At 39.7% G+C, this 13,149-nt stretch overlaps 1 protein-coding gene across 3 annotated transcripts in view; it reads left to right on the top strand.

Annotated features, from left to right (window-relative positions):
- The window catches only part of NUDT3 (nudix hydrolase 3), a 31,277-nt gene extending 20,784 nt beyond the window's left edge, over nt 1-10,493 (top strand). For all 3 annotated transcript variants that reach the window (XM_077839400.1, XM_077839401.1, XM_077839402.1), the window contains exons 3-5: nt 6,286-6,330; nt 6,948-7,032; nt 7,977-10,493. In XM_077839400.1, the coding sequence (XP_077695526.1) occupies nt 6,286-6,330; nt 6,948-7,032; nt 7,977-8,155 (309 nt within the window). In that variant the 3' untranslated portion in view covers nt 8,156-10,493. The remainder of the gene's footprint in view (nt 1-6,285; nt 6,331-6,947; nt 7,033-7,976) is intronic.
- Nucleotides 10,494-13,149: the final 2,656 nt, after the last annotated feature.

Here is a 13,149-nt window from a genome sequence, read left to right as displayed (position 1 = left end):
ATTCTTGTTTTTCCTTTCCTTTCCTTTCCTTCCCTTCCCCTGCTGCCAAACTAATCTGCATGTTGATAAATATTTTCAGCCGGTTGGTTCATTTTTCAGTATCCCTGCAATTTATTTACAGGTACTAATAGTGCTTGCATGGTTAGTGACAGTGTCTGTTACTGTACTTTTCTATCTTCATATCCTTAACGGTAAAAATCATTTAAAGCCAGGTGCAAAGCTCATGTGTGATAGAGGACAGATTACAGTTCTAAAGTGTATTATTTCTAAATTGAACGCTACAGGATATGTTGGGCGCAAGACAGAATATTTTCATCACAAATAGAATTAAGACTGATTCGGGGTCTTGGTATCTATTTAAGAAACTTACAAATATATGTTTAATCTTTTTCCTTCATCTAACTGTGAAAAATACATAAATTCTCTTTCGTAATATGGGCATGGTATGTCTCATAGGTCCCCCAAAAGCTATACAATGATTTAAGTTTGACTGTCCCATCTCATTTCTTGCTGTGAAGAGGCAATCTTTTCTATTCCCGGTCCAGCCTTAACTTTCAGTAGTCTTTTGTGTCCTGTTTGTTTTGTATCTAATAGATTGATACAGTTCCTGACTACTGTTACTAGAATTTAAAATACCTTTTCAAATGGTTGCTGGTGCTTCTCCTGTACACACACCCCAAATATAATGCAGGTATCCTGTTTTTTTAAAATAAGGAAACAAGGTTGTGTTAGGTGGGAGGAAACAAAGGTGTGGTGTGAAGATGATGTTTGTAGAAACAATAGGTTTGAAGACAAGATAGTTGTGGGAGGAGGAGAAGAAAGGGACAAGGTCATGCATGATGCCAAAGTTACAGACAGTGGAAGAAAATAAGAAATGAGAAGAAAGGTAGCACAGTTGTTTAAAAAAGGCTCTCTTGTTCAAGAGAAGCACTGCCTTTTGTCTGAGACCTTCAGTTGAAAGAAGTTAAAATGAAGCTGTATTGTGTTAGGTTGAATTTTACATTGCATAGTTAATAAAATGCAGTTTCTTAAAAAAACAGCTTCAGAAAAGACCTGTCCTTACAGAATGGTCCATGAGTTAGTATAGAAGATTTTAATGGTACCTTTCAAATCATTGAGGCCCATTTATTGGGGAATAAATTAAAATAGTGTTTTGGTCCAATAAACAGGTTTTGTTTTTGTTTTTTAAATCCTGCCTGGATATCCAGAGACTGGCCATGAAAATAATTAGAGGCATGGAAAGACTTCTTGTCATTTAGCTCTCTCCTCATATGGGACTGTTCTAGAAGGAGAGGTGAGAGGTATACAGAATTATATAGAGAAAGTAAATTGAGCACTCCTGTAGACTCTTCTTCAGTGAGAAGAATGAGGTACATTCAATTAAATTAAAAGGCAACACATTGAAAACTTATAAAAGAATATTATTTTACATAACATGCATGATTTCTAACAGTGAGTTCCACAGATTAACTGAAGCCAAGAGCTGTTCAGGGATTTGGGAAGGATTAGATGTTCATATAGATAGCAAGGGGGTCCACAGTTGCATAAAATAACACTTAAAATGTTTTTTAAGGATTGGTTTCAGAGTAGCAGCCATGTTAGTCTGTATTCACAAAAAGAAAAGGAGTACTTGTGGCACCTTAGAGACTAACCTATTTATTTGAGCATAAGCTTTCAATGAAGTGAGCTGTAGCTTATGCTCAAATAAATTAGTTAGTCTCTAAGGTGCCACAAGTCCTCCTTTTCTTTTTGTAAGGATTATAAACCATCATGCTACAGAGCATAAGTCAACAGCTAACTGATGAGAGTTTGGAGGAAACTTCCCCCATAGGCAGTTTATTTCATATCTATCAACTATGGAATTTCTTGCATTGTCCTCTGAAGCATCTGGAAATGGCTGCTGTCAGACAAGATGCTGGACTAAGTGGTCCCCTGGTCTGGTCTAATACAGCAGTTCCTGTGTTCTGTGTATCTATTCAGATGTCCTCAAAATCTACATATCAGAATTTAAAATCCTTATGTATACCACCCGCTGTATAAACTCTAAGCCTCCTAATATCAAAATGTCTTTCCTATTTAACTCTTCCATAAAAATCTGTATTAGGAAGTAACTGCCATTTTTTAAAAATTCACTAACGACACAATTGGCACCCTATTTTATTCCTGTAAAAGAAGCAGGTTCATGTACCTCTGAAGTACTTAAAAATCAACTAAAATATTGCAAGTATTTGAAGAACGATTGAGGGTTTTTTCAAAAATGTCCACACCTGCTTCCCCTCATATTATGCTTTGTGCTGAAAGTCAGATAAGGTTAGAGCTGAGATTATCTTCCTCCCCCAGTTGTGTAGTGAGGAGGATTGTGGGGCAGGGTATTGAACTTTGTACTTTGTTCACCTCCATTGTATAACTAGGCCCATGGCATTCAGTTTCAAATGCAGGTGGGGTTAATTGTGCTTGTGAAAATCCTTGGCAGCACCCAGGCGTCTTTCAGAGCAATTATTTGCTTGCATACCATGGAAAGAATAAAATGGTTGTTTTAAAAAGAACCTCTCTTCCCAAAGCCCACTAGTTCATCTGAGGTCTATTTTTGTTGGGGTGTTTTTTTGTTTTTGTTTTTTTCTATGATGGTAGCATTTTTCATCTGCTCATATCTTTGAAATTGAGGAGAAACTACTCAGTTTTCTTGTTCCCAAGCTGTAACATGGCACGCTGAACTTGAGCTACTAATAATCAAGAATATAGCAAAATACGATGCTGGCAAAAGACAAATGGTGGAGTTTAACAAGGCTAGTGAAAAATGTTCTACTTGGGGACACAGCCCTGCTTTATGAAGAAATCACTATTAATAATTAAGCTATTTGATATTGAAGTCAAAGGTTCATTGAGCAGATCCGTGGCTTCACCTTTCAAATCCTAAAATAAATCTGCATTGGCCGTCCCTTTCTCTGGCAGCTGAGAGCCTCAGAGAAGCTGCTCTCTTTCCATGACAGCTCAGTGGTTGAAAGGAAGCCTTTGGCATGGGCTCCATTTTCAGTGAAGAAACTGGTTTGGGCTGGCTGAGATAATCCCCTCTTGCTCAGCTGGTGTTCAGCTTGCTCACATGTATTGCTGCTGAATGAGACTGTAATTCAAACTGTGGCAGCCTAGCAGGGTTGAGTTGCTTTGAGTGAAGTACCTGCCTGCTTGAGTGCTGCTCAACAAACATCAAAAGTGCCAAAAGGAGCAGGAAGAAAAGGAGTACTTGTGGGACCTTAGAGACTAATCAATTTATTTGAGCATAAGCTTTCGTGGGCTACAGCTCACTTCATCAGATGCATTCAAAGGAGCAGGGTTACAGGAACAGCTGACCACTGCAGCACGCAATTGTATTTCTACTGATTTCAGATTCCACCTCTGCCCTCAATCTATCAAATGCTGACATGATGAAGACTCCTTTCTAAATGAACTTCAGAAGAGTGATCTATTGCGTGTAGTTAAACTGGTATAGGACTATATGATCACTACAGCAGCTGATTATAACTTCTTAATTTTGTGAATGTAATCATTAAATGCTGCTTAGCTGTATTTGTTTTGATAGTCTTCAAATCAGATTCCAATATGTCAGTTATAATTGTGCAATGTATAATACTCACACAGAATTACAGAAAATATTAAATCTCAGTTTTATGATCACAGAACTACTTTGTGTGTGCTAAAATGCTAGCCTGCGGGCCTGTCATATGATGGGCATAATCTGTTACTGGACTTGGGAAGCTGAGGTGCCCAGTTTGGAATGCTAATTTGGCGGAGGCTGTGGTCCATGGTGATGGCTTATCAGAGTATCAGTTGCCTGGAACTCAGGACTATTGTGTAAGCCTTAAATGAATTCACCCCATCGCTTGATTTCAGAAGTTTTTGAGGGGCAATAATTGGATTGTTGTGTTATGGGGGCACTAGTAGGAGCTCCTTTCAGATGAGAATTGATCCCCAGACATTCTTGGACAGCTGCATCCACCTCCTACATATAGGGATTGGCTGAGCAGGTAGACCCAGCTGGCTCCTTTGCAGCCCACCTCATGGGCTGCTACGGATTCATGGCTCCCTGGGCCTGCAGGAACTTTGGCAGCCCACCTGACAGGTTCCCCAGGATTCCAGAACCTCGGCTGGCTATCTCCCCCCCCTAGTTCCCTGGGCTGCCCACCTGGTTGTGAGTCTTCCCTGGTGGGTGGCTACCCAGCTCTCTGGGCTGCCAACCTGATGGGCGGGCACCCTAGGGTGCAAGGGAACTGGCTGGAAATGTTGGGAAAATTCCATTTCAGGTCTCCTGAAATGACTTTTTCAATTGTTTCCGTTCCATAGGAAAATGTATTTCTGACATTTTGTTCAGATCCAGAATGAAAACCTTTCCTGTAGGAAATTTCACATTTCTGAAAAGAAACTCTGGTTTCTACACAGTTCTACATTTAAATATAATAATGTTGTGCGGCCATTTTCACTTTTTTCTCTCACAATTTGAATTCATCAGTTTGTGAGAGGCTGTTTTATCTTTAATTTGCATCAGCTAATTAAATATTTGCTGTGAATTCCAACACCAGTTTTACATGTAAGGATAGAGCATATGAAGAATGAGAAAATCTGCTGTCTGCACAGATGCATTTGAATTTCACGTGTTTCCAGTTCCATTGTAGTACAGTTAATCTTGAATTATAATTAACTTATCACAGTCAACATTGTGGTATGTAAATGCCTTATTCGCCAATATACAGAAATACAAGCACTCAGACTTTAAATATTGGGTGTCACTACGAAGATTTCCAGGCTGTTGAACTGAAGCTGTAAGTTCCCCATGTGTTTATAAGAACTGATTTGAACCTGCAGGTGGCAAACATCAATGGTAACTTAAAATGTACTTTTCATCTGCTGTAACCTTCATTGTTAGCAAAATTAATTGCTAATGAACGGTAGGGTAGGATGGTTAGAAACAGTAATGGAGAGCCCTAAATTTTAAACTACCCTAACTAATCCTGTGTACTTGAAAGCTGGGGTTACAAGGTATTTAGCACATCTGGCACATAAACATTCATGTGCCCCTTCATGCTTTGACTTGTGGGCTCTAAAGTTTTTTGTACATAGCTGCACTCAGAAACAAAACAAAAATAATAATTCGACATTTGTAAATTTCACTTTCATGCTAGGGATTGCACTACAGTACTTTTATATATTTGAAAATGTAGAAAAACATCCAAAATATTTATAATTTAAATGGGTATTCTATTGTTTAACCGTACGAATAAAACTGTGATTAATTGCAACTATTATTTTAATCTTGTGATTAATTGTGATTTTTTTAAAGTGTTTGTGCTAATTTAATTAAAATTATTTTGATACTGTAAGGTTAGGCCATATAATAGGTTGATATTTTAAATTTAATTTAAATACATGTATTTAAAATTTTACTTAATTTAAATAAAAAATCCAATTTAAATACATGTCTGATATTTTTAATCTATAAATTTGATTATCCACACTTCTATGGTAGTTATAAGATAGCAGAGAATTAAGTCCACAGACTTACATTCCCAACAATGTGTGTAAAGGAAAGGGTAAAAGAGACATTTTGCCTAACAAGCCCTTAAGGATGTATTTGGCCCTTGTCTAAAATAGCAAACTTCATATCTTGTAATTTACCACCAGTATATTTGATGGAAGCTGTATTGTAGATAGTATGCAATTGATTTTACCTGAGGTTTCTCACCCTAAAGTTTTCTAGTGTGGACTCAGCCTTTGAACCCAAGTAGATTAAAGTAAAACAACTGCAATCCCAACCCACATTTTCTTCAGCTCAGATGCAAGGAAATAAAAGCTTTCTGTAGAATAGGTGATGTTGCTGTAGACTGTTTTTTGCATCTGACACACAAACTTATTTTCAGCTTTGAAACCCAAGCCAGCTGATCTTAGAGATCTTCAGCCTTTCCCCTTTGTTTTAAGCAAGTTTTATCTGGGCTTAAACTGTGCTGAGCATGTCATTCTGTTCAATTCCCCATATAAGAGCTGTTGGAACATTGAAGGTATCTCGATATGCGGGTGTCAAATTGATTTTGCTCTTGAAGATGGATCCCAGGCTTTTGGGGCTCGTGCTACAGTTATATCATCCCTCTGGTGATTATGCTGTTTTCATGTGAATTGACTGCTTGCAACATTTGCTTCCTGTTTTTACAAATCTTGCTGTCACACTGGAAATAAAGAAATGAGCTGAGCTGTAGTTAAAAACATTAAACCGCATTCTTCTGTTTGTACTTTCTCTAGGCTGGAGTTAAAGGGACATTAGGAAGATTAGTAGGAATTTTTGAGGTAAGTTTATTGAAATATCTGTTCAGGTTGTAAAGTCTTGCTGCAGAAATGTCATTTTAGTGAAGCTTCTTTTTAAGCTTGCAGCAGTATGGGTGTTGGCCAAACTAGACAACCAGATTTGGAGAAAAAGCATCTTTTTGTGCGGCCTGGTTTTTTGGTTTTTGTTTTTTCTGGAGATGCTGAGTGCTTAGTTTCCACTTCAGTTGGAATGGCTGGTGATCAGCAGCAATGAAAATCAGATCACTTATTAAATAACGCCATTCACCAGCAGTGAAGAGCAAGACTTCATGGAATAGTGTTGGGCCTATTTATTGAGTGTGGACGATCGTATGCTACTTCATTCTAATGCCACTTATTGTATTCCCTTGATTTTATACACTAACCCTTTCTGAACAGCTTCCTTGATCTTGAAAAGGGAGACCACTGATTGTAGTTCTGTAGACTAAATAAGGTCACTACTTAAAGGAAGGCTTGCACTATCCCACCTTCTCGAGGCTGCTTTAAGGTCGTGTTCCCCCCCCCACCCAAAAAAAAAAAAAAAAAAAAACGTTTAGGATTTTATTTAGGTGTTATCGTCCTGACTGCTCTGCCATAATCCTGTCCATTTTGCCTTTCAGAATCGGGACAGGAAACACAGAACATATGTTTATGTGCTTATCGTCACAGAAGTGTTGGAAGACTGGGAGGACTCTGTCAATATTGGTAAGACCTTCATGCTTATTAGCATTACTGGTGTATGTCCTCCCTCTCATACAGAAGCATGCTAACTCCCCACCCTTTACTGTAAGTGATTGTTAGGATAGTTGAATTCTTTTGAAAGCAAAAATGTGATCATGTTGATGATTCCTTCTTCCTTCCCTGGTCCTTTAAGAGTCGTCTCAGTGGATTTATATAGAGACTCGTGTTTTATCTAAGTCTTGCACTTTTGTTTGACCACTCACTCCTAAAAGCTGTGCATTTAAATCCTTATTAGATCCCCAAATGAAATGAGTTTGTCAGTATAATTCCTGCAGGATGTTTGTCAACACTCTTAAAAGCCCATGTATAATTGGACTCATCTTGCAGGCTCTCCTCAGGAGAGGTCTCAGTACAAAGAGACAAATGCTGTACAAGAAGATTGAGATGCCTTGGGGGAAAAAGCACTTCCTCAAGCTAAGCCAGGTTCCGGAGAGTGCCATCATTTCCTCCTTGTCAGGAGCATATCATTTAAAAAGAGAAAATTTGTTAGATGATAGAGTTCAAAATTTGTTATGAATTCCCTTAATATCGGTGGTGTTTCTATATTTTTCAGTCCCACTCAGAAATCATAGAAATAACATTTGAAAAAGACAATCTCAGAATCCAAAACCACCATCAATTGGATGGTGGATTTACTACCCTAATGATACATTTTTTGTGGAATGTTGGAGGCATCTGTGTTACACTTGGCTAGGGGGACCGTTCGGTCACTTTGAGATCAAAAGACTAATCAGAGAAGTCTCTTGGGATTTTTGAATTGGCATTGGGCTGCAAGCCCACTTCATTGTTCCACTTTAATCACAATTGACATGGACAGAATGCTAATCAACAGTAAAAACTTACAGAAGGGATAAATGTCTATCTTTAGTTCTCTTATTGCATTTACTAATTTATTCCTCTACCCACAGGAAGGAAAAGGGAATGGTTTAAGATAGAAGATGCTAAAGAAGTTCTGCAGTCCCACAAACCAGTGCAGGCCTCATACTTTGATACCTTGAGACAAGGCTGTTTGGCAAACAACGGCACTCCTGTCATGACCACTTCATACACTGACTCTAATGAGAGCTCTGTCTCTGACATCAGATGACTGAAGACGTCCCTATAAGAGAGATTTTTGGAAAATAGACTGAAATGTGGATTTCTCTCCTCCTCCCTCTCCCACCCCCTTTCACATGCCTCCTCTGTTGAACAAGGCATGGGCAGCAGCCTGTGGCAAAGCAAGTGTTAAGAGTGTTGCAGTTTAGTGCAAGGTGGGGTGTTTTGCTTTTTTGGATATGTATTTTGTAAAATACATTTTGTGCATGAAGTGCCCCTTTCCCTTTACACCGCTACCCTGGCCTGGAGAGCGACGCTGCTCATTTCGCCTCTGCCTTGTGTTCTGAAGTGTTCCCATATGTGTCATCCCAGCCATAGCCAGACATTTTTCTTTTTTTTAATTGGACTGCAAATGTGAGATCAATTCTTTAAGTCTTAGTCTGTACTGTAAGGTGCTGTTCAGACCTGTGATGGTCACTTTCAGCGCATATGTATAAACTATTTTTTTAGATGGAGGAATCTAACTTTTTAATTTTGCGGGAATTTTTTAAAACCTGGGCTACTTGTGAAAAGAGGGTTTCATAATTAATCAGTTTGCCTTGTTTTTTTTAATATGAAACTTTTTGTGACCATGCTAGTGGCTGGGCCAGTTTTCTCCTCCATAAACCCCCGAAATTTAGGGCAGTGACATTTTAAGGTCAGAGTGAAGTTTTGATCACATTCAGACATCCCTGGTGCTCAGTTCCTTCTCCTACAGATTCAGCCAACATTTTTGGTTTTATATTCGAATGAAATACAAGGAATTGGTCTTTACTGCCCAGCCAAAAGCAAACAGCCTCAGAAACTTTATGATAGAAACTGAATTTTGGCCTCAATGGTAGGAATCAGGGATTCAAAGTGGGGTTAAAATCTAACCAACTGGAGCTTCAAGCGCCAATGCTGCCCGCTGTTTTGGAATTTTTTCCCATCTTGCTCATGTCTCTTCTTGTCCACATGCCTTACACTGTGCTCAACTGGCTATTGTAATTTGTGCTAAAGCATCCGATTGTACTTATTGAGTGTCATTGCACAAACCCGTGCGGGGCGACCCTGAAAAGAAGTCTTGGGGGGGAAAAAATTCAGGTGTTGAATCTCTCTTGTATGTGGCGTTGCAGCACTTATAATTGCACCACAGAGCATACTCAGAATGTTAAAACTTCTCATCCTCTGTGACAAAGGTACAGCTGGCTCCCAAGCAGAAGTGCTAGTGTGGAGAAGTACATCATTTAATAGGATAGTTGCCCTGATGCATTGGCACACTTCATGGTTCTTTTTGTTTGTTTGTTTTTTACTGATGTAAGTTTTATGCTGTCTTGATTTGCCAACAGTGTTGTCTAGTTGGGAAATAAAATGGAAAGGGTTGGGGCTGGAGGGTGGGAGGGTAGGGAAAGGTTTGGGAGGGGCATTAGTTAATCCCTGGCTTGGGACAGGAGCTAGTTGCTGCATTTGGTAACTTCTCCTTTGTCAGAGCATAGCCAAGATGTGAAATTAAATCTGCAGTACTCTTCCTTATATTTAACAGAAATTATTCTAATAAATACTCATACTTTTCAAGAGCATTCTTTCTTCCCATTAAGCACTTATAAAATTCTGATAGAAGTATCCATGGAGCTGGGGTAATGGGAATTGGTATTTTCACTACTTTGGCAAGAGGCTGTTCAGTTTGAGATCCCATTCTGTTCCTTTCCTTGTTCTCCCTACTTTAATCAGTATGGGACAACAAGGCCAAAAGCAGTGCCAGTGATCACCAACATGAAAAGGCACACAAGGAAATCCCGAGAGGCATTATTCAAGAAGTAGTTTGAAACTGAGCATCTGGAATTCAGCCTAAATTACACCAGTTCTGTTCACTTCAACTTAGAAACAAATGTACAGTCCCTTCTTAGTCTTTGTTGATCAGCCTGAACATAACTCTAAAAAGGGCTTGAAAAATATATCCAGAAATGGACAAGGAAGTAGAAGAATCCGCTCTTTCCGAGCCGTTAGCAGGCCTAACAACACAGCCATCTACTGCCTTCAGTTGAGTTTTTGTCCTTCACTGTATAGATTAATACATTACAAATGCTTTGCAGGAAAGCAGCTGGTACTCCTGAAAGAGTAACTGCAGTTTTAATATCAATAGCATGCACATTTTTGTTTCCTTAAATCTAAAAATGTTTTTATAGGGCTGTTAAACTGACACTTTAGGGTAGAATATTGTTAATGACTTGCTAGTGGCTTCTTTGTTTGGGTCAGAAAAATAAATTGTGCCAAGAAAGTATTTTAATGTGGCATGAATTGATGCTGTTAATGCAATTATGTTGAGTGGCTGGTGTTATGCCTTATTAACTGGAAATAGAAGATTGAGCTCCTGGGATGGAAGCAGTCTTTATTCAAAAGCTGTGTACTTAAAACAAGCCTTGTTCCTGACTTACATAAATCTTTCTCCCTTAACACCACATAGAGTTCACATCTCCCCAATATCTGAGGTTCTTCTCTAATAATCGTATAGCCATGTGGTATATCCATGTAAGTAATCTTATCCAAAATGACACTAAATTGATTTGGGACTCACAATTGAGCTACCTTTCATATGCAAACATATTAGGATTTTAAGATGTGGGCTCTGGCAGCTGTTGTCAGCATGATGTCAGTTAAACCACTCCAGAGCAAGTCTGACTGACCCAGTGCACAAAATGGCTTCCGAACTAGATTAGGACTTCCGGCATTGCTAAGACTGATGTTTCTGAACATGCTAGCAAGGGTGGAAATTGTTACCCCACAAAACAGTGTTCTGTATTGACTCACGCTAAATCTAGAGCGAGGATGTGTCTCAGACCTTCACTTAACCAGGGCAGATGCTGGCTTAACCGCCTGGTGCAGACATGTCCTGCAGTGTAGTTCCTTCTTGATTGGCATTGGATATTAGCCAATATGATCTTGGGTGCCCTCAAACCAGAATAGGGGAGAAATTTCTAGATTTGGTTTTAGAAATCTTTTGAGGTTGTAGCAGTCTGGGAAGTCTGTAGCTACAAAGCTCCAGCCACAACTATGAAGGTTTCAATGTGTTTGCTTTGGGTCAGAATTTTCCACCTCTCATAGACACCAGGGGTTCATTATTGTGTGTAAGTATTAGGTTTCCTTCAGCACCCCTGAACCCAGGATTCTAAATCAGAGGCCTGGAATTCAGTGCAGACCTGGGTAGTAGAGTAAATTCACTCACCTGATCATTTTTCCCAATGTTTTGCCAGCTGCACCATTATTCCATGCATATATAAGGAGGAGATACTCACTGAGGTGCTGGGAGGCAAGAGTCCTTACAGGGGAGGAGGGAGGAGAAGTTGCTGGATATTGAGATCTTGAAATAATGGTTTTCCTTTTGCATCCTACAGCAGGGCTCAGGGTTGGAGGGCGATGGTGATACATGGGCATGGAGACATAGGGCTTGTCTACATTAGGGAAACTTGGAACATTTCTCACCGTCACACATGCTGGTGCAGCTCCACCAAAGTTAGCCAAGTTGGGAGCCATACTCTAGATGGGCTGCAGGCTGCCCACCTGCATTTTAAGCATGTGGGCCAGATTTCCCCCTGGGAGCCTATCTCCATCTTTAGGCACCTAAAAATCTTTTGAAAAGCTGGCTCCATGTCACTTAACCTTGCTCAGAGCAGTTTTAACTGACCTGGCAGCCAGAGAGTCCTCTGCATTTATGGTGCCAAATGTAACTAACCCTGGCAGAGCTGAAGTAGTGTTAGCAACAGTGTAGAAGAGGCTTGAATAGAGAATAGCCCTTCTCTTAGAAGGAGGATGTATGTTTCAGGCTCTTGGAATTATTTCTCAACCCGTTTTGGTACAGTGGAACAGTGATTTCTGTGGCATTTTTGTGCTTTAGTATCACCATTTAGAAAGTCTGTGTGAGTAAAATAAATACAGTACCTTGGAGGCTTTGGAACTAGTTATTGTAAATCTTTTTTGGCTTTAACCTTGAGTTAATTAACTCCTATTCGGGCTTTTTAAAAAGAGAAAAGTCCATCTTAGTAGTAAACAAAACTGCATCATCCTTGTATAAAGCGATTAGCTTGATTTCTCTCCCCCTTCCCCCCCCCCCCCGCCGCACTTTTTTTGTTTTACATACAGGGCAGTCTCTCATTACTCTCCCCACATACTCTCTGTATATCTAAGTTTCTTACACTTAGCCGTAATTTTATTTTTTCCCTATTAATCTATATGCCACTATGGCTAGCAATCTCTCATCTTGTCTCCCCCCCTCCCATCTCCATTCCCAAAAATGTATTGACCTTGGCCTTTTTAACTTCTGAAATAAATTTGCCAACTACAGTGGTGAGTGCCACTGCGATATGTCATCTCAGTAGCGTTCTGGTTATTTCAAGCCTGACACAGGGCAGATTTAGAATGTGATCCCTGGAGAAAACAGTTACCTCTGGGTTTTGGTTTGTTTTGTTTTTTTTAAACCAGGGTAAAAGCATAAATGGTTTCCCACATCTGCCACTTAGCCTGTTTTAAAAGCCTTCTGAAAATCAACCACTGAAGCACATGGGAAGTTAGCACTCCCACACTGGTCAAAATTCAAGGAAATCATGGGTGGCAATGACTACGGAGTTACTGCTGATGGTAAAAACCCTAAATGTTTTACTGGCGGGTAACTGATTTTAAAAAGAAAAATGCAGGCACGCTCTCCCTGCTCGCTTGGTTTTGGCCATCTGTCACACACAAATGTCCCCAAGCCACGCTGTTCTTCAGTCATGGGGAAAAACTAGTGGTGAGCTATAGACCAGCTTTCCACTGGCTGGGTAGTACTCTGTTTTCAGACCTTTCTGTATCTTCTGTGGGAATGGTTTCCCGCATCTCACCAGGGCAGACTTTATTAGGATGTCTTGCATCCTGGAATCTGAACATAAAGGGTTTTCAGCTGAGACTTTAGTTCTGAGTATTGCCTTTTCAGCATGACCCTCTGCTTGATGGGGATGCTGAAGTCCCCATGCCCATGAGAGGTTTCAGATGGACTGT

Source organism: Eretmochelys imbricata, chromosome 21, assembly GCF_965152235.1.
Source record: "Eretmochelys imbricata isolate rEreImb1 chromosome 21, rEreImb1.hap1, whole genome shotgun sequence".
Lineage (NCBI taxonomy): Eukaryota > Metazoa > Chordata > Testudines > Cheloniidae > Eretmochelys > Eretmochelys imbricata.
The sequence above is the reverse complement of the archived record's forward strand: the minus strand, read 5'-3'. Positions and strand labels throughout refer to the sequence as shown.